Source organism: Somniosus microcephalus, chromosome 16 (assembly GCF_052327205.1).
Source record: "Somniosus microcephalus isolate GS21.2 chromosome 16, FLI_Smic_1.0, whole genome shotgun sequence".
Lineage (NCBI taxonomy): Eukaryota > Metazoa > Chordata > Chondrichthyes > Squaliformes > Somniosidae > Somniosus > Somniosus microcephalus.
Window position 1 is genome coordinate 2,887,737 of NC_141002.1, and position 21,445 is coordinate 2,909,181.

Here is a 21,445-nt window from a genome sequence, read left to right on the forward strand (position 1 = left end):
ATACATTTAATAAAGACCAGAGAGGTTGGGTATACAGACTTACTGTTCAGTGGGTTTTGAGACTCAGGTTTCTCATCCTCCCAATCAGAGCTATCTGCTTCCTGCAGCCCACTGCCCTGCTCATCTGATCGCTCCCCTTCATCAGCTTCACTGTCTGTGCTGCACTGCTCAAACTCCATCAACTCGTCCCCGTCATGACTGGAGGGTTAAAAAAGGACGGTTCAGTGAATTACAACACGGTGTGTGGGGAGACTCCCTGAACTATAACACACTGGGAGGAATTTTAATCATTGGACCCGCCGGGAGCAGTGCGGGGGAGGGGGGGGGGAGCCTGGTAATGCACAGGAATCCCACGGGGGGGGGGGCGGCGATCTCAGTGAGAGGTCTGATCCCTGACCCCGGGGAGTCTGATGGTGGGGGAGCTTGGCAGGGCCAGGTGGAAGCACTCCTGCTCCTCCTGGCCCACAAGAAGTGCTCCCCGAGGCCGTCCAGCCTCGCTGCAGCTGCCAGGATTCCCGAGGCCCGGGATCCCCGGCCGGCCACAGTTAAACCTGCAAAGCCAGTTAAAAGCAAGGCTTCCAGCCTCATTATCAGATTTTAAATGCTAACCTGCCTTCTGGGAGCAGATTAGCTGCTCATTTACCCCCCCACCCCCCCGTCTCCATTAAAACCTGAAGTGGGCAGGTTGGGATCGGGATTCAGACTTGTACCACCTTAACCTCCCACCCGACTCTGTGTGCGCGCGGTGGGTGGGGAGATTCCCTGAACTAGAACACACCGCGTGTGGGGCACGGGCATATTTTGCCCTCACCTCTAAATCTTCAAGCTTTGCAGCAGGAGCCCTAAGGCCAGTGGGCAGGCCTGCAGCTGCCCCTCCCCCAACTGTCATTCCCCTGTACAAGGCCCTGCAGAGAGTGGGCTAGCCAGGCAGCAGATAGTAGAGGCTCTGGCCACAACACTTCAATCCTCTTTCAATATTCAAATCGTCCGAGGGAAGTAGAAAGTAGCCAATGTAAAAGCCTTGTTCAAGAAAGGAGAGAAAGATGAAGTGAGATCAGTTAGTCTAACGCAGTTATGTGCAAACGCTTAGAATCCATAATTCAGGATAAAATGAGTGAGCATTTTGAAATGCACAGGTTAATCAAATTTGTTAAAGAATTGTCCTGTTTTACCAATTTAGTACAGTTTTTCCAAGAAGTGACTGATTAGATAAAGGAAAGAACGTAGATGTGTTGTATGTGGATTTTCAATGGCATTCAATAAGGTGTCTCATGGGAGGCTTTTTAGAAACATTGAGGTTGATGGTATAAGAGGAAATGCTGCAGCAGGGATAGGAAGTTGATTTTTAGACAGAAAATCGTTGCTGTAACTGGGAACACCCATGGACTGGAGAAGGATTGTAACTGGTGTACCCCAGGGGTCACAGTGCTGGATCTCCTTTTGCTCTTTGTATATATGGATAAGTTGGACTTCCGCACAGGGAGGACAAGTTCGACATTTGATGAGAGCACAGGTTTGGCAAACAGTGAAAGACTTTGGGAGAATAGTGACAGAGTAATGGCAGATACAGTTTAATGCAGAGAAGTGTGAGGTAATATATTTCAGGAGCAAAAACAAGGAATGGGAGTATCCAGTGAATGGAATGACACTGATAGATGTGGATGAACAGAGAGACCTAATACCTTAAAAGTGCGCGTGCAGGCAGATGAAGCCATAAAAAGACCAACAGCATTTTGAGTTTTATAAATAAGCGGCACAGAATACAAGAATAAGAAAGCAATGACAAATTTGTACAAACCATTAATGAGCTCAGTTAGAGTACCTTGTGAAGTTCTGGGTGGCCCATTATAGAAGGGACATTAAAGCCATAGACAACGCACAGTGTAGATTCACCCGGATAATGCCAGGGAAGGGAAACTGGAGACTCAAGATACTGGGACTCTTTCCACTGGAGCGGAGAAGGCTAAGAGGAGATTTAATAAAGCTTTTGAAAATGAAGAGGAGTTTTGATAGAGTGAATAGGGGCAGGCAATGTGTCATGTGGTTGGGGAGTCAGTAACAAGAGATCATCAATTTAAAATTGTCACAGAGAGGTTGGGCAAACTTTCTTTACACAGAGATTGCTGGAGCTTGGGGTGCTTTGCCACAGGGAGTGGTTGAGGCAGAGACCATTGCAACTTTTAAGGGATAAATATCTGAATGCAGAACAACACAGGGCTATGGAAAGAGGTCAGTGGGATTTAGTTTTGGGTTGGTCTGGCATTGAGCTGGCACAGGCACAATGGGCCAAACAGCCGCCTTCTGTGTTTTAAACATCTATGGCTCCCTTAAGGTGATGTGCCTCCATTCCTAGCTACAAATAGCCAATGACTCAGTGGGTCCACATGAAGTGGATGGGGAAGTGGGTCCACATGAAGTGGATGGGGAAGACAGAACAAAGGAGCGGGACTTTTGAAAGCCCTTGAAAACTCAACGCCATGGCACATACCTAATGATCCTTCCCTTTGATAGCACCAGCTGCAAGTTATTGTGACTGGGGCCTTTCTCAGTCACTGCCGAAGATGGTGGTGAGATCCTGCTGATCTTCACTCTCAACGTGGAGCTGGACATATTATCCTGTTAACGAAACACATTCACAGGAACATGGGTAGGGGAATTCTTTGCCTCTTCACCTTTAACCCAGTGCAGAGTTGCACTCCACCTACCTCACCCCACTGAGCCATCTCCATCTTCTTCAACACTTCGCGGGTGTGTAGCTCCAGAATGTCCAGGTCCGAGTGTGTCCTGTTCGAGGGATCTCTCAGCCTCCTGCATTTCCTCTTACCCGGGCTTACACTGAAGGAACAACTCTTGTCCTGAGTGATCCGTGTGACGGGCACTGTAGCCATGATTCCCTGAGATTTCACAGGTTTGTTTCCAGTGTTCATCTCCTGCAAACACACACAGAAGCTTTATACAAAGGGCTGCTACACAGTGCGCAGAGGCTCAAAATCAGCCAAACCACTCTCTAGACTGATTTTAGCTTCATATTCATACCCCTCTGTTGACCATCTCTCGCTAACAATGCCTTCGCTCTGGTCACAACAGAACACAACTACACACTGACATCAACTGGTAAAACCACCACCATACACACACAGGTATACATTCAGGAGGGAGTGGCCCTGAGAGTCTTCAACATTGACTCTGGATCCCATGAAGTCTCATGGCTTCAGGTCAAGCATGGGCAAGGAAACCTCCTGCTGATTACCACCTATCGCCATCCCTCAGCTGATAAATCAGTACTCCATGTTAAACACCACTTGGAAAAAGCACATAATGTACTCCGGGTGGAAGGCTTCAATGTCCAACACCAAGAGTGGCTCGTCAGCACCACTACTGACTGAGCTGGTTGAGGCCTGAAGGATATAGCTGCCAGACTCGGACTGCAGCAGGTGGGGAGAGAACCAATACGAGGGGAAAAACCTACTTTACCTTGTCCTCACCGGTCTACCTGTCGCAGATGCATCTGTCCATGACAGTGACCAGTGCACAGTCCTTGTGGAGATGAAATCTCGTCTTCACACGGAGGACACCCTCCATCGTGTTGTGTGGCACTACCACCATGCTAAATAGGATAGATTCAGAACAGACCTAGCAGCTCAAAACTGGGCATCCATGAAGCGCTGTGGGGCATCAGCAGAATTGTATTTCACCACAATCTGTAACCTCATGGCCTGGCATATCCCTCACACTACCATTACCATCAAGCCAGGGGATCAACCCTGGTTCAATGAGGAGTGCGGAAGAGCATGCCAGGAGCAGCACCAGGTATACCTAAAAATGCGGTGCTAACCAGGGGAAGCTGCAACACGGGACTACATGCAAGCTAAAAAGCGGAAGCAGCATGCTATAGACAGAGCCAAGCAATCCTATAATCAACGGATCAGATCAAAGCTCTGCAGTCCTGCCACATTGTCATGAATGGTGGTGGACAATCAAACAACTAACGGGAGGAGGAAACTCCATGAATATCCCCATCCTCAATGATGACAGAGCCCAGCACGTGAGTGCAAAAGACAAGGCTGAAGCATTTGCAACCATCTTCAGCCAGAAGTGCAGAGTGGATGATCCATATCGGCCTCCTCCTGAGGTCCCCACCAACACAGAAGCCAGTCTTCAGCAAATTCGATTCACTCCACGTGATATCAAGAAACAGCTGCTGTATTCAGTGCGCTCAAAGGCTATGGGCCCAGACAACATCCTGGCTGTCGTGCTGAAGATTTGTGCTCCAGAACTAGCTGCACCTCTAGACAAGCTGTTCCAGTACAGCTACAACACTGGCATCTACCCGAATGTGAAAAAGTGCCTAGGTATGTCCTGTCCACAAAAAGCACGACAAATCCATCAGTCTACTCTCAATCATTAATCATCAGCAAAGTGATGGAAGGGGTCACTGACAGTGCTATCAAGCGGCACCTACTCACCAATAACCTGCTCACCGATGCTCAGTTCGGGTTCCGCCAGGACCAGTCGGCTCCAGACCTCATTACAGCCTTGGTCCAAACATGGACAAAAGAGCTGAATTCCAGAGATGAGGTGCGAGAGCCTTCCCTTGACAGCAAGGCAGCATTTGACCGAGTGTGGTATCAAGGAGCCCTAGTAAAACTGAAGTCACTGGGAATCAGGGGGAAAACTATACACTGGCTGGAGTCATACCTAGCACAAAGGAAGATGGTTGTAGTTCACAGAAATCACAGAAACCCCACAGTGCAGATAGAGGCCATTTCGGCCCATTGAGCCTGCACCGACACATATCCCACCCGATCCCCGTAACCCCACGTATTTAATCCCCCTAACACTAAGGGTCAATTTATCATAGCCAATCAACCTAACCCGCACATCTTTGGACTGTGGGAGGAAACCGGAGCACCCGGAGGAAACCCACGCAAACACGGGGAGAATGTGCAAACTCCACACAGTCACCCGAGGCCGGATTCGAACCCGGGTCCCTGGCGCTGTGAGGCAACAGTGCTAACCACTATGCCACCGTGCTTGTTGTTGGGGGTCAATCATCTCAACCCCACGACATCGCTGCAGGAGTTCCTCAGGGCAGTGTCCTAGGCCCAAAAAATCTTCAGCCCATCTTCAGCTACTTCATCAATGAACTTCCCTCCATAATGTCAGAAGCGGGGATGTTCGCTGATGATTGCACAGTGTTCAGTTCCATTCGCAACTCCTCAGATAATGAAGCAGTCCATGCCCGCATGCAGCAAGACCTGGATGACATTCAGGCTTTGGCTGAAAAGTGGCAAGTAACATTCACGCCACACAAGTGCCAGGCAATGACTATCTCAAACAAAAGAGCGTGTCTAACCATCACACGTTGACATTCAACGGCATTACCATCGCCAAATCTCCCAACAGCAACATTCTGGTTGGGGGGGGGTCACCATTGATCAGAAACTTAACTGGACCAGCCACATAAATACTGTGGCTACAAGAGCAAGTCAGAGGCTGGGTATTCTGCAGAGTGTCTCAACCCCCGACTCCCCGAAGCCTTTCCACCAACTTCAAGGCACAAGTCAGGAGTGTGATGGAATACTCTCCATTTGCTTGGGTGCGTGCAGCTCCAAAAACACTCCACAATCTCAGCACCACCCAGGACAAAGCAACCCACTTGATTGGCACCTCATCCACCTCTTTAAACAGTCACTCCCTCCACCACTGGCGCACCATGGTTGCAGTTTGTACCATCTACAAGATGCACTGCAGATGAGATGTATCCCAGGCTGCTGTGTGAGGCAAGGGAGGAGATTGCAGGGGTTCTGACACAAATTTTCAGAACCTCTCTGGCCACAGGGGAGGTGCCAGAGGACTGGAGAACAGCTAATTATTCAAGAAGGGTAGTAGGGATAAACCAGGGAATTACAGGCCATGAGCCTAACATCAGTGGTAGGGAAATTAATGGAAAAAATTCTGAGGGATAGTGCAGTTGATGTACTTCAGTAAGGCTTTTGACAAAGTCCCACATGGGAGACTGGTCAAGAAGGTAAGAGCCCATGGGATCCAGGGCAATTTGGCACATTGGATCCAAAATTGGCTTAGTGGCAGGAGGCAGAGGGTGATGGTCAAAAGTTGTTTTTGTGACTGGAAGCCTGTGTCCAGTGGTGTACCGCAGGGATCGGTGCTGGGTCCTTTGCTGTTTGTAGTGTACATTAATGATTTAGATATGAATGTAGGAGGTATGATCAGTAAGTTCGCAGATGACACGAAAATTGGTGGGGTGGTAAATAGCGAGGAGGGAAGCCTCAGGCTACAGGACGATATAAACGGGTTGGTCAGATGGGCAGAACAGTGGCAAATGGAATTTAACCCTGAAAAGCGGGAGGTGATGCATTTTGGGAGGACTAACAAGGCAAGGGAATACACAATGAATGGTAGGACCCTAGGAAGGACAGAGGATCAGAGGGACCTTGGTGTGCATGTACATAGATTCCTGAAGGCAGCAGGACAAGTAGATAAGGTGGTTAAAAAGGCATATGGGATACTTATATTCTGTGCCTCGGCTAGTGAAGGCAAGAGCAGGGAGGTTATGATGGAGCTGTACAAAACGCTAGTTAGGCTACAGCTGGAATACTGTGTGCAGTTCTGGTCGCCACACTATAGGAAGGATGTGATTGCATTGGAGAGGGTGCAGAGAAGATTCACCAGGATGTTACCTGGGCTGGAGCGCTTCAGCTATGAAGAGAAACTGGACAGGCTGGGGTTGTGCTCCTTAGAGCAGAGAAGGCTGAGGGGGGACCTGATTGCGGTGTACAAAATTATGAGGGGCATAGATAAGGTAGATAGAAAGGAACGTTTCCCCTTAGTAGAGGTGTCAATAACAAGGGGGCATAGGTTCAAGGTAAGGGGCAGGAGGTTTAGAGGGGATTTGAGGAAAAACTTTTTCACCCTGAGGGTGGTTGGAATCTGAAAGGGTGGTAGAGGCAGGAACCCTCAACATTCAAGAAGCATTTAGATGAGCACTTGAAACGCCATAGCATACAAGGCTACGGACCAAGTGCTGGAAAATGGGATTAGAATAGACAGGGCTTGATGACCGGCGCAGACACGATGGGCCTCTTTCTGCGCTATATAAGTCTATCTCGCCAAGGCTTCTCCAACAGCACCTCCCAAACCCACGACCTCTAACCACCTAGAAGGGCAAGGGCAGCAGGTGCATGGGAACACCATCACCTCCAAGTCACACACTATCCGGACTTGTAAATATATCGTCGCTCCTTCAGAGTCACTGGGTCAAATTCCTGGAGCTCCCTCTCTCAGAACTATTGATAGCCAGGCAATAAATAGAGTTACAGAACAGGAGTGTAAAAAGATGGTTAAAAATAAAGTGAAAGGAACTGCTATTAAAAATGAGTTAAACTGTCTCTACAGCAATGCACAGTGTCCGTAATAAAACAGGGGAGCTGGAGGCAATCATGCATTGTGAGGAACCGGACATAGTAGGGATTACTGAGACATGGCTACAGAAAAATCAGGACTGGGAATTAAACATTGCCGGGTAGAACACATTTAGAAGAGATAGAGAGGGGAAAAGGAGGAGATGGAGCTGTACTTATTAGGGATAACAATGGCAGTAGAAAAAAGTGATGCAGCTATCAGCAAAATAGAAATAGAATCCATGTGGACAGAGATAAAAGATCAATCACACTAATACGGGTAGTCTACAGATCACCAAATAGTGGAAGGGAGGTGGAGGAAGAAATATGCAAACAAATTAGGGAAATGAGTAAAAGACATAGAATAATCATCATGGGGGATTTCAACTACCCCGATATTAATTGGATAGAAGAGGTAGGTAAAGAGGATAAGGGAATGGAGTTCCTACAATGTGTACAGGACTCCTTTCTAAACCAATATGTAAAAAGCCCAAGGGAGGTTTCGCTACTGGATCTAGTAATGGGGAATGAACCAGAGCAGATTAGAGAAGTAACAGTAGGGGAACATCTAGGCAATAGTGACCATAATATGATACGCTTTAAGATCATAATTGAGAAAGACATAAGTATGACAAAGACCAGGGTAATAGATTGGAGAAAAGCTGATTGAGGTGCTGAGAATAGAACTTGGGAAAATAAAATGGGCAACAATATTGGCAAACAATGATGTAGAACAGCAATGGGAAACATTTAAAACTGTGTTCAACAGAGTCCAGGAAAAATATATTCTGCTAAAAGACAAGAACAAACTAAACACTAATGGGACTCCATGGATGAATAAAGCCATAATGGAAAACTTGAGTGTAAGGAAAGAGGCATACATTAAGTACATGGGCAGCAAGGGAGAGCATGACAAGAGAGACTATGAAGAGAGTAGGAGAGAAGTCAAAAAAAATTAGGAAGGCAAATTATTAAGAAACAAAACAAAATATTTTACTGGCACATAAATAAAAAAGTAGGGCCACTAAGGGATGGACAGGATAATACCACAGGCAGCAAGAGATGGCAGAGATATTAAATAATTGCTTTGCTGATGGACAGGATAATACCACAGGCAGCAAGAGATGGCAGAGATATTAAATAATTACTTTGCTTCAGCATTTACCAGGGGGATAGAACAGGTGGACATGACATTGGATGATGAGACTCGTAATGAGATAATTCCATTTAAAATAAAACAAGGAGATACATTAAATAAATTAATCAAACTCAAAGAGGATAAAACCCCTGGTCCAGACAGATTACATCGCGCATTTGAAAAGAATCTAGGGAAGAGATAGCAGAGGCATTACTACACATATTTAATAATTCATTAGAAGGTGTAGTGCCAGAAGACTGGCGGATAGCTAACGTAATACCAATATTTAAGAAGGGAGATAGAACAGGGAACTATAGACCAGTCAGCTAAACATTGGTAGTAGGAAAAATAATGGAATCCCTACTAAACGAGAAAATGGAAGAACATCTAGAAACCAAAAATATAAAAATAGGCAGCACGGATTTCAAAGGGAAAATCTTGCTTGACCAACCTAATTGAAGAGGGAACAGAGAGAGTAGGCAAGGGTAATGCAGTAGATGTCATTTATCTAGATTTTCGAAGGATAAGGTACCGCATAATAGACTAATGAATAAGGTCAGGGAATACGGAGTCAGGGGACAAGTAGCAGAATGGATAGCGAACTGGCTTCAATACAGAAAGCAGAGTGTAGGGGTAAAGGGTAGCTGTTCAGAGTGGCAGAAGGTGGGAAGTGGTGTTCCACAAGGATCAGTGCTGGGACCACTGCTCACAATTTATTTTAACAATTTAGACTTTGGAATCAAAAGCACAATTTCTATGTTTGCGGATGACACCAAATTAGGGGGGATAGTCAATGCTGAGGCATGCTGCAACAAATTACAGGAAGACATTAATAAACTTGCGGCATGGGCAATTAATTGGCAAATTAAATTCAACACAGATAAATGTGAGGCATTACATTTTGGTAAGAAAAATAGGGAGGTCACTTATTACTTGGAAAATAAGAATCTAAATGGGGTAGAGGAGCAAAGGGATCGCATAAGAAATAAGAGCAGGAGTAGGCCATACAGCCCCTCGAGCCTGCTCCGCCATTCAATAAGATCATGGCTGATCATCGACCTCAACTCCACTTTCCCGCCTGATCTCCATATCCCTTGGTTCCAAAAATCTCTCTCAGCCTTGAATATACTCAAAGACTCAGCATTCACAGCCCTTTGGGGCAGAGAATTCCAAAGATTCACAACCCTCTGAGTGAAGAAATTCTTCCTCATCTCAGTCTTAAATGGCCGACCCCTTATCCTGAGACAATGCCCCATAGTTCAAGGCACTCCAGCCAGGGGAAGCAACATCTCAGCATCTACCCTGTCAATCCCCTTCAGAATCTTGTATGTTTCAATGAGATCACCTCTCATTCATCTAAACTCCAGAGAGTATCGGCCCAATCTACTCAATCTCATATCATAGGACAGCCCTCTCATCCCAGGAATCAATCTAGTGAACCTTCGTTGCACCGCCTCCAAGACAAGTATATCCTACCTTCGATAAGGAGACCAAAACTGTGCACAGTACTCCAGGTGTGGTCTCACCAAGGCCCTGTACAATTGTAGCAAGACTTCCTTACTCTTATACTCCAACCCCCTTGCAATAAAGGCCAACATGTCATTTGCCTTCCTTAGTGCTTGCTGTACCTGCATGCTAGCTTTCTGTGTTTCTTGCATGAGGACACCCAAATCTCGCTGAACACCAACATTTGAAAGTTTCTCACCATTTAAAAAATATTCTGTTTTTCTATTCTTCCTAGCAAAGTGAATAACCTTACATTTTCCTACATTATGCTCCATCTGCCACCTTACTGCCCACTCACTTAGTCTATCTATATCCCTTTGCAGCCTCTGTTCTCCTCATAGCTTACTGCTCCACCTAGCTTTGTATCATCAGCAAACTTCAATACATTACACTCGGTCCTTTCATCTAGGTCATTAATATAGATTGCAAATAGCTGAGGCCCCAACACTGACCCTTGCGGCACCCCACTAGTTACAGCCTGCCAACCTGAAAAAGATCAGTTTATCCCTACTCTCTGTTTCCTGTCCGTTAATCAATCCTCTATCCATGCTACTATATTACCCCCTACCCCATGAGCCCTAATCTTGTGTAATAACCTTTTATATGGCACCTTATCAAATGCCTTTTGGAAATCCAAATATACTACACCCACTGTCGACCCTGCTAGTTACATCCTCAAAAAACTCAAATAAATTTGTCAAACACGATTTCCCTTTCATAAAACCATGTAGATCTGCCTAATCATGTTATGATTTTCCAAGTGCCTTGATAGCACTTCCTCAACAATGGATTCCAGCATTTTCCCCGACAACTGATGTCAAGCTAACTGACCTGTAGTTCTCCGGTTTTTTCTCTCCTTTCTTGAATAGCGGTGTTACATTTGCGACCTTCCAATCTGCTGGGACCATTCCAAAATCTAGGGAATTTTGGAAGATCAAAACCAATGCATCCACTATCTCTTCAGCCACCTATTTTAGAACCCTGGGATGTAGGCCATCAGGTCCAGGGGATTTGTCAGCTTTTAGTCCCATTAGTTTCTCTAGTACTTTTTCTCTACTTATATTAATTATGTTAACTTCCGCACCCTCATTAGACCCTTGGTTCCCCATCATTTTTGGTATTTTTTTTGTCTTCTACTGTGAAGACAGATACAAAATATTTGTTTAACGTTTCTGCCATTTCCTTATTCCCCATAATAATTTATCCTCTCTCAGCCTCTAAGGGGCCAATGTTTACTTCTGTAACTCTAAGAAACTCTTACAATCTGCTTTTATATTTCTTGCTAGTTTTCTCTCGTATTCTATTTTTTTCCCTTTTTATCAATTTTTTGGTCAACCTTTGCTGGTTTCTGAAACTCTCCCAATCCTCAGGCTTACTATTATTCTTTGCATCATTATAAGCTTCTTCTTTCAATCTAATGCTATCCTTAACTTACGCTAGCAAAATACTGCGGATGCTGGAAATCTGAAACAACAGAAAATGCTGGAAATACTCAGCAGACCAGGCATCATCCGTGGAGAGAGAAACAGAGTTAACGTTTCAGGTCTGGGACCCTTCATCAGAACTGGAAAAAGCTGGAGATGTAGCAGATATTAAGCAGGTGCAGAGACAGCGGATGGGAGCGGGGGTTTAGGAGGGGAGGAAGGAATTGAAAGAACATCCTGTACTTTTGTAAGAGGCAGGAAAGATAAAATGTTGCAAATGGGAGTAGCAAAAATCATACAGCATGAAAAATGGGGGCAGGGATACTTATCTGAAATTGTTGAACTCGATGTTGAGTCCGGCAGGCTGCAAAGTACCTAATCGAAAGATGAGGTGCTGTTCCTCGTGCTTACGTTGAGCTTCATTGGAACAATGTAATAGGCCGAGGACAGAGAGATCCGAGCGGGAGTGAAGCGGTGAATTAAAGTGACAGGCGACCGGAAGCTCAGGGTCACCCTTACGGGCTGAACGGAGGTGTTCCGTAAAGCGGTCGCCCAATCTGCGTTTGGTCTCCCCAATGTAGAGGAGACCGCATCGTGAGCAGCGAATACAGTGGCCCAGAAATTCGGGTCTCCACGGGCGAGTACGAACGGGGTACTCACCCGTAGGCCCAATGGAAGTGCCGGTTTCCTGCATGCACTGCGCATGCGCGGGAAACCGGCACTTCCGTTCCCCTGAAAGAAGGGGTTCAGAGATCGAATGCGTACGCAGGAGAGGCAGCGCGTGCGCATCGAACTTAGTTTCTTTGCAGGTTTTCCCGGGAGGGTAAGTCTCCAGAAGTTAGGCATGTAAAGAGCAGTCGCAAGGCCTGCTTTTTACAAGGTAAGTGGTGAATTAATTAAAATTAAAACATTTTTTCCACAGGTTTATTATTTTTAAATACTTTAAAGAAAGGTCAGTTTATTTTTAGCCCCGTTAGAAAATAAAATTATTTTTTTCAAAAATTTAAATTATTGTTTAAAAGTTATTTCATGTAATTTATAGTACTAGCTGGGGGTGCCCGGCGTTGCCAAGGCAATTTTGGGCCGCGCGGTATCCCTGCCCCTGTCTGTCCCCCCCTCTCCTCTCCCTCCGTCCCCCTCTCTCTGTCCCTCCCTCCCCTCTCCCTGCCTAGCGCCTGAGGCCCGGTGCCGTTGTGATACCGGCCGTGCGGGGCCTAGCGCTTCAGGCCCGGCCGGGCTCTCGGGCCGAGACGGATCCCAGCTGAGCTCCCCCGCGGGTGGTGCGGTTGACGGCCGGCCGCTGCCACTCCCCCACCCGGTGTGTAAACTCACCTGCCGCTCCCGGAGCCGCAATGTGGGGGTTTGTTTGGCTGGTGCTGTCGCTGTGGGGATGAAAAAAATGGCGGCGAAGTTTCGGGAGACTGGAGGATTAGGTCCCACCCGTGACGCACCGATTGGTCAACCATCAGATCACTGAACTGCAGGATTGGTCAACCAGCATGTCACTCAACGCTAATGAGAGGTAGGATTGGTCAACCGCTAATGAGCGGAGTTTTGAGGATTTTTGAACGTTTTTTGTATACTGTCCGAACAATTTTTGTCTGAACAAAAAGTAAATACGCCTATGAGACTCCCCTAATGATAAGCTTTCTTTTGATATAACATGCGTGTAGGTACGCTCTATAACTTTTGATTGTATAGCCGGACAGAGACAGACAGACTCTTTTATATATATATATACTAGCTGGGGGGGCCCCGGCGTTGCCAGGGCTGTTTTGGGCCGGGCGGTTTAAATCGAGTGCCAGGCTTGGGGCCTCTCTGTGTCCCTCTGTGAATCTGCTGCCGGGCGGTTTAAATGGAGTCCCAGGCTTTGGGGCCCTGTCTGTGTCCCTTTGTGAATCTGGTGCCGGGCAACATTTTAAATCGAGTCCCAGGCTTTAGGGCCCTGTCTGTGTCCCTTTGTGAATCTGCTGCCGGGCAACATTTCTACCTTTTAATACCTTGAAAGATGAAAGTGAAAGTACTTATAAAAGGTTTTTGGTAAATCTTATGTTATTTTTTAAAAAAGAGATACTAACTTTTTCAAAGCTGGATGATCAAAGTAGTTTGAGCTGGAAGCTGAAGTCATGGCAGTGAAACAATGGCTGCCACATCCCCGAGATGAAAACGATTAGTCCCGCCCACACACACACACACCGATTGGCCAACCATCAGGGGACCGTACTGTAGGATTGGTCGAACCTTGACGGCACAGGATTGGTCGAACCTTGACGTCAGTCAATCAATGCTAGCAGATAAGGAGTTTAATTTTGAAGGTTTTTTTGCATAAGGCGCAAACAATTTTCGTCCGACCGAAAAGTAAATACGCTTACGAGCGTCCCGGAAGCGTAAGCTTTCTTCGGAGGTAACGCGCGCGTAGGTACGCCGTACAACTTTCGAGCGCATAGCCGGACAGACGCACACCCGAGGACAGACAGAAGGACAGAAAGAAGTATCCGTTTATATAGATAGATAGATGGAAGAAGATATACTAGCTAAAGTGCCCGGCGGTGCCAAGGCATTTTTGAGGGCATGTTGTTGTTGTTGGAAGAGAGAGAGAGAGAGAGAGCGCGCGACCGGGGGGGGGGGGGGGGAAGAGAGAGCGAGCGCGACCGGGGGGGAAGAGAGAGCGAGCGCGACCGGGGGGGGGGGGGGGGAAAGAGAGAGCGAGCGCGACCGGGGGGGGGAAGAGAGAGCGAGCGCGACCAGGGGGGGGAAGAGAGAGCGAGCGCGACCGGGGGGGGGGGGGGGGGGGGGAAGAGAGAGCGAGCGCGACCGGGGGGGGGGGGGGGGGGGGAAAAGAGAGAGCGAGCGCGACCGGGGGGGGAAAGAGAGAGCGAGCGACCGGGGGGGGGGGGGGGGAAAAAGAGAGCGAGCGACCGGGGGAGGAAGAGAGAGCGAGCGGGGGGGGGGAAAAAGAGATAGCGAGCGACCGGGGGGGGGGGGAAAAGAGAGCGATCGACCGTCGGGGGGGGGGGGAAAAGAGAGCGAGCGACCGGGGGGGGGGGGGGGGGGGGGGGAAGAGAGAGCGAGCGACCGGCGGGGGGAGAGCGAGCGACCGGGGGGGGGGGGGGGGGGAAGAGAGAGCGAGCGAATGAAGAGTTTGGAATCAAGATGGCGGCCACTCACCTCGGTTCAGAATGATAAGGCCCGCCCACACACGTCAGGTCACTGAAGTGTAGGATTGGTCAATCGTCCTGTCACTCGACTGTAGGATGGCCCGCCCGCACATGCAATGAACCCGCCCCGTGACGCAGCAATTGGTCGACCGTCGGGTCGCTCGACCGTACGATTGGTCAACCTTCACGTCACTCAATGCTAATGAGCGGATAATGAGCGGAATTTTGAACGTTTTTTGGATACCGTCGGCACAATTTTTGTCCGACGAAAAAGTAAATATGCCTACAAGAGTCCCCTAATGATGAGGTTTCTATTGATATAACATGTACGCTCTATAACTTTTGATTGTATAGCCGGACAGAGAGACAGAGTCATATATATAGATTTATAAAAAATGTGAATTTTTAAAATTTTATTTGTAGATTTAGTGATGTTTTGGGGCTTATAGTATTTGTAAGTTTGACAGCCCTTCCTGTCAAACTTATGAATGAAGCATTCCCTGCTCCAATTGGCTCCCCATGGCCCACGTGACGCATCGAACTAACTGCACCCCTGGGATACGCAAGCACTGCGCGCTGGCAGTTGGAGGCGGCCCAGGATTGCAATTCCACGGGGGCCAGTGTATTAAATTGCAAGAAGTACAATTAACTCGCTGATTCACCTGAAAGGGGTGTTTGGGGCCCTGGACAGTGGGAAGGGAGGTGAAAGGGCATGTGTTGCATCTCCTGCGCTTGCACGGCAAAGTGCCAGGCGAAGGAGAAGGGCTGTTAGGGGTGATTGAGGAGTGGACCTTAACTTCTTTAGTTAGCTACAGTTGGATCACTTTTCCTGTGGAGTTTTTGTTTCTCAATGGAATGTATTTTTGTTGAGAATTATGAAACATAGAAACATAGAAGATAGGAGCAGGAGTAGGCCATTCAACGAGATCATGGCTGATCATCCAAACCCTAGCACCGACAGCCATCTCACACAAGCCCTATCCCCGTAACCCCACGTATTTAATCCCCCCCTAACACTAAGGGCCAATTTTTTTTATTTTTTATCATGGCCAATCAACCTAACCCGCGCATCTTTGGACTGTGGGAGGAAACCGGAGCACCCGGAGGAAACCCACGCAAACACGGGGAGAATGTGCAAACTCCACACAGTCACCCGAGGCCGGATTTGAACCCAGGTCCCTGGCGCTGTGAGGCAACAGTGCTAACCACTATGCCACCGTGCTGCCCGGTGAATATGAAATATTTCTTTAAATGCTAGCCACTGCTTATCTACCATCACACCTTTTAATCTATTTTTCCAATCTACCTTAGCCAACTCGCCTCTCATACCTATGTAATTGGCTTTATTTAAGTTTAAGACTCTAGTTTCAGACTTAGGCAAGTCACACTCAAAATTAACGTGAAATTCTTTTATATTATGATCACTCTGCCCCAGGCTGTCCCTCGTAACAGAGAATGACTTGCTTCCACATTAAAAATGACTTCTCAGGTGACTGATGAGTCCAAAGCGGGATCTACAGTCTCTGGCACAGGTGGGGCAGACGGTGGTTGAAGGGGCGGGTGGGTGGGGTGCTTGGATTGACATGCGCTCGGTTTCTGCTTGTTCCCAGCGAAGAGACTCGAGGTGTTCGGCGCCTTCCCGGATGCTTCTCCTTCACTTTGTGCGGTCTTGGGCCAGGGACTCCCAGGTGTCAGTGGCGATGTTGCACTTTTTCAGAGGCTTTGAGGGTGTCCTTGAAGCATTTCCTCTGCCCACCTAGGGCTCGCTTGCCGTGTCGGAGCTCCAAGTAGAGCGCTTGTTTTGGGAGTCTCGTATCGGGCATGCGGACAATGTGACCCATCCATCGGAGCTGATCGAGCATGGTCAAAGCTTCGATGCTGGGGATGTTGGCTTGAGCGAGAACACGGACGTTGGTGCGCCTATCCTGCCAATGGAATTGCAGGATCTTGCGGAGGCAACGTTGGTGGTACCTCTCTAGTGCTTTGAGGCGCCTGCTGTACATGGTCCATGTCTCTGAGGCATACAGCAGGGCGGGTATCACTGCTGCTCTGTAGACCATGAACTTAGTGCTGGGTTTGAGGTCCAGGTCTTTAAACACTCTCTTCCTCAGGAGACCGAAGGCTGCACTGGCACACTGAAGGCGGTGTTGGACTTCAATCGACGTCTGCCCTTGTTGACAGTAGGCTCCCAAGGTATGGAAAGTGGTCCAAGTTGTCCAAAGCCTTGATTTGATAATCAGGGGGCAGTACTGTGTGGCGGGAGCAGGTTAGTAGAGGACCTTTGTATTACGGATGTTTAGTGTAAGGCCTATGCTCTCGTATGCTTCGGTGAAGGTGTTGACGATGGTTTGGAGTTCGACCTCCGAGTGAGCGCAGACGCAAGCATTGTCTGCATACTGTAATTCGACGAGAGGATGGGACAACCTTGGATCTGGACTGGAGGCGACGGAGATTGAACAGTTTCCCGTTTGTTCTGTAAATTAGCTCCACTCCAGCGGGGAGCTTACTAAGGGTGAGATGGAGCATTGCAGCAAGGAAGATAGAGAACAGTGTTGGTGCAATGACACAGCCTTGCTTGACCTCAGTCCATACGTGAATTGGGTCTGTGGTGGAACCGTTGGTCAGGATCACAGCTTGCATGACGTCGTGAAGCAGGCGGAGGATGGTGACAAACTTGAGGGCAGCCGAATTTGAGGAGGACACTCCATAATCCCTCACGGTTGACAGTGTCGAAGGCCTTTGTCCTTATGTCACCCTTTATTATCAGGGCTACTCCCCCTCCTTTTCCATTCTGCCTGTCTTTTCTCGGAGTACAAATACCAAATCACAAAATATCGACACAGGTCAACAAAGCCATTAAAAAAGCAAACCAATTTATAGAGGGATAGAATTGAAAAGTAGGGAAGTTATGCTAAACTTGTATCGAACCTTGGTTAGAAAACACTTGGAGTACTGTGTACAGTTCTGGTCACCATATTATAAAAAGGATATAGAGGCACTGGTGAGGGAGCAGAGAAGATTTACAAGGATGATACGAGAAATGGGAGGGTACACCTATCAGGAAAGGATGAACAGAAGGCTGAGGGGTGACCTAATAGAGGTGTTTAAAATCATGAAAGGTTGAGAGAGAGTAGATACAGAGTGTTTCCACTTGTGGGGAAGAGCAAAACTAGAGGCCATCAATATAGGATGGTCAGCAAGAAATCAAATAGGGAATTCAGAAGAAGCTTCTTTACCCAGAGTCCTGAGCATGTGGGACTCGCTACCACAGGGTGTGCTTGAAGCGAATAGTATGGATGCATCACACACACAATTAATACTGATGGCCAGATTGCCCTAAACGTTTGATTGCAGGCTGTATGTGCTGGGCACATGAAATAGGGATGGTTCTAACCCTAGTCCATACATACACTCAGCTGGTACTAGCTGCAGTTTCAGACCATGGGTCAACCTAAACTTTGCCAAACTGAAACCTAACCTCGTACTCCAGCGAAGCAGTACATTTAACACAACCCAAGTTAGGAATCAAGGATGGTGACAAGAGCAGGTTTTCATTTCATTTTTTTTAGTGCAGTCGCAATTTTGAAGTGGGACTGTTATGTGAGATCACTAGTATTACAGAATAACAATCATTGTAATTCAAAGTAATTGGGATGTTTCCGAGATGTAAGAAGGTAGAGTATTACATGCGGGGTACGGTAGCATAGTGGTTATGTTACTGGACTAGCAATCCGGAGGCCTGGACTCCATTAGTTCAAATCCCACCATGGCAGCTGTGGGAATTTAAATTCAGTTAATTAAACAAATCTGGAATAAAAAGCTAATGAAACTTGAAACTACCGGATTGTCATAAAAACCTATCTGGTTCACAAATATCCGTTAGGGAAGGAAATCTGTCATCCTTACCTGGTCTGGCCTATATGTGACTCCAGTCCCACAGCAATGTGGTTGACTCTTAACTACCACAAAGGAGTCTAACAGCATTGTGGGAGTACCTTCACCACACGGACTGCAGCAGTTCAAGAAGGTGGCTCACCACCACCTTCTCAAGGGCAGTTACGGATGGGCAATAAATGCTGGCCTTGCCAGGGAATAGTCTGAGGGACCAGGGAATAGTGTGAGTGACCCAGGGAACAGTGAACAAATTAAAAATAAAACATAAATGCAACTCTTTTTTGACTGTGGCACTATGCCCAATAGTATTTTGTTTTAGGAAAGGTTTGTTAAAGGGGAAGGGAAGTTGACTTTCCCACCCTGTAGCAGTTTCCTAGGATCCGAGTCTTGTGCTAATCTGAATTTTCAATGATGAACAGAGACCGATTAATAATTCATTAAATTATCAATAGGACAACAGTGGTATTCAAAAATTTAAGATAATGCAGAGATTCAGATAAATTGTTTACCCTTCTTCAACTACTCCCTCCCTCAGGTCTCAGATGTCCTGATTCTTGTCGAGGTATTCACACAGAAGTGGAAAACAGACCGTTCGACCCAACCAGTTTGTGCGGAGATGTCAGCTGCCCTCCAGTACCTTACCCAAATGACCAGTCTTCACGTAGAGATGTGACAGAAAGAACAAGACAGCTGAGCCCAATCCTGTTCTCCTTCAACATGTGCATCCCTCTCTCTCTTACACATATATATGCACACAGACACAAGCACACACGCACAAAAACATGCACACATATTCCAGCAGGTGTTACTGGATGGTAATCAGAAAGCAAGAAAAGTGGGTGGATTTTCTACTCCTGAACCCACGCGACTAAGACTAATGGTAGTGTCAGGACTGTGGCTCCAGCCGAGATCAGCTAACACAGACTGGGCATTGAACCTGGGAGCTTCAGGTCTGTATGTCTCAACTACACAATGGCTTCATCAACAGAGCTGTTGCTACCTTTAGGCCAGTAGAACAAACAGGGACTAGTCGAGATGGTTTACAGGGCTGGCCTCGTGCTCTAATGGGTATGGTGCCTGAAGCTTAAAGGACAACGTTTTAGCACAGAGCCAAAGTAGGCAATTTTTCAGAGGATCACTGCTTTTGTTTGTGTCCTTCCTGCCCAGTCATACGAACTACACTCCCTGCCTGTCAGTGGTGATTGCTATCTCTCAACAGGTCAAAGGAAGTTGCTGTTGCTTTTACCTCCACAAAGCGAATTTCCTTGCTGAGTTCTTTGATAAGCTGCCCTGGTCTGATATGATCTGGAATTTCGTACGTGCGCTCAATCAGCCCCTGCAGTCAAAACATGGATTGAAAGAGGTTTTTAAAAACAGAATTCAAAAAGTAATGCAACACCTTGTCAGAAGTACTGAAAACACAATGTTCATAAAAAGGAAAACCATACAGGCCAGATGGTCCTGGGTTTGATCCCTGTTCTCTGCCCAGTTAGCCAATTTCAACTAGGGCAGCAGTAGTAGTGAGATTGCAATTGGCCTAAGTGCTCCTGGCTCCAGAGGAAAACAATCAGTTCGGGCTCCTGGTCACTATGCAGTGACCTCTGCTGCTGGAAAGCACTCAAGTACGATGCCCTCCATGGTCAAATAGGCACTGACACTCACTGTCTGGCCGCCCACATGAAAGATGGCTCTGGCGAGATATCGTAGTGTGGCCAACACCCATGGATCTGTATCCAGCAAGGCAGAAAGGGAAAAATCAATTCTCTCTGATGACGTGAGGCATGTGGTCATCACAGTTCACGTCTGTCAACCTGAGGCGGAGTTGAGTGGCCATTGCTCCAGTTGATTACTTGACAGCATCAAATGTACTATAAAAGCTCCGACCTCACAGCTGATCAGTTTCCTCAGGCAGAAGCTGTTGCGGACTACATTGCCAGCAGAGATTTAAATTTCTGTAGGCTGCAAGTGTTTCTAGCAAAGTCTTCATCCAGTGTCATCTCATTGGAAGAACCTCTCTCACCACTGACGGATTGCTTCCATCAACTCTAGTTGACCTGCCATCTATTCCATCAGCATGGGTGGCGTTTATACTGTCTCACCTTGGTCCTCACAATCGGACCACGATGAGCCCCAAAACCAGCAGCACCAGGCACACCAGCAGCACCAACACCACCTGATGCTGCAGAGAATAGAGGACATCAGCACCCGAGCACATTGCTGCCCAGGAGGCCAGGGATGGTCTCATCATGGCCAGATTTACTGAACTTTACACTATACATCTATATGGCTGCCACATGCTGTGCCAGGTTGGCACCACCCCACAACACCACCATAAAGCATCCCTACAATGACCAAGTCATTCCTTTCACACTCACCACCATTGCTGGAGGTTGTGTTATGTCTCACCAGTCACTGCAACTCACTAAGCCACTTCCAAAGGTGCACACAAATATGTCCAAGATGGCAAAGTGGTGAAAATAAAGATTTTAATGATTGACAATACATTAACGTAATCTTGCCATTAACATTGACTATAACACCCAAGTGGCTACCCTTTGAATCTATGTGTGTGGCATCTTTCTCTTGTGTGTGCTTCTATGTTGTGCTACCCCTGTGGCTTCAACAGAGGTAGAGACAGCCTGCTCACTTCCCTGTGACTGCTTCGACACTCTTGGTGGACGTCCTCTGGGTTTTGGAGCCTCTGATGGTCCCACCAATGTGTGCTCCTCCTGCGACTGTGCAGGGGCAGACTCGGCCATCGCGATCAGAGGAGCCATCTGGGGCTTTGACTGAGGGGTGGCAACACGGGAGAAGTGTAAGTGCTTCAAGAGGAGCCCACACTTCCCTCTCCCTGTTATCCCTCTCATGGGCCACACGTACTTCCCTGCTAGTAAGGAGCTGGAG

The 21,445-nt window shown here is 47.4% G+C and overlaps 1 protein-coding gene across 1 annotated transcript in view; it reads right to left on the bottom strand.

Moving 5' to 3' along the window:
• Positions 1-21,445, bottom strand: part of LOC147105941 (lysine-specific demethylase 7B-like) — a 195,498-nt gene that overhangs the window by 103,496 nt on the left and 70,557 nt on the right. The window contains 4 exon segments of the mRNA XM_086009771.1: positions 44-198; positions 2,489-2,616; positions 2,706-2,930; positions 19,788-19,877. Coding sequence (XP_085865897.1) covers positions 44-198; positions 2,489-2,616; positions 2,706-2,930; positions 19,788-19,877 — 598 coding nt within the window.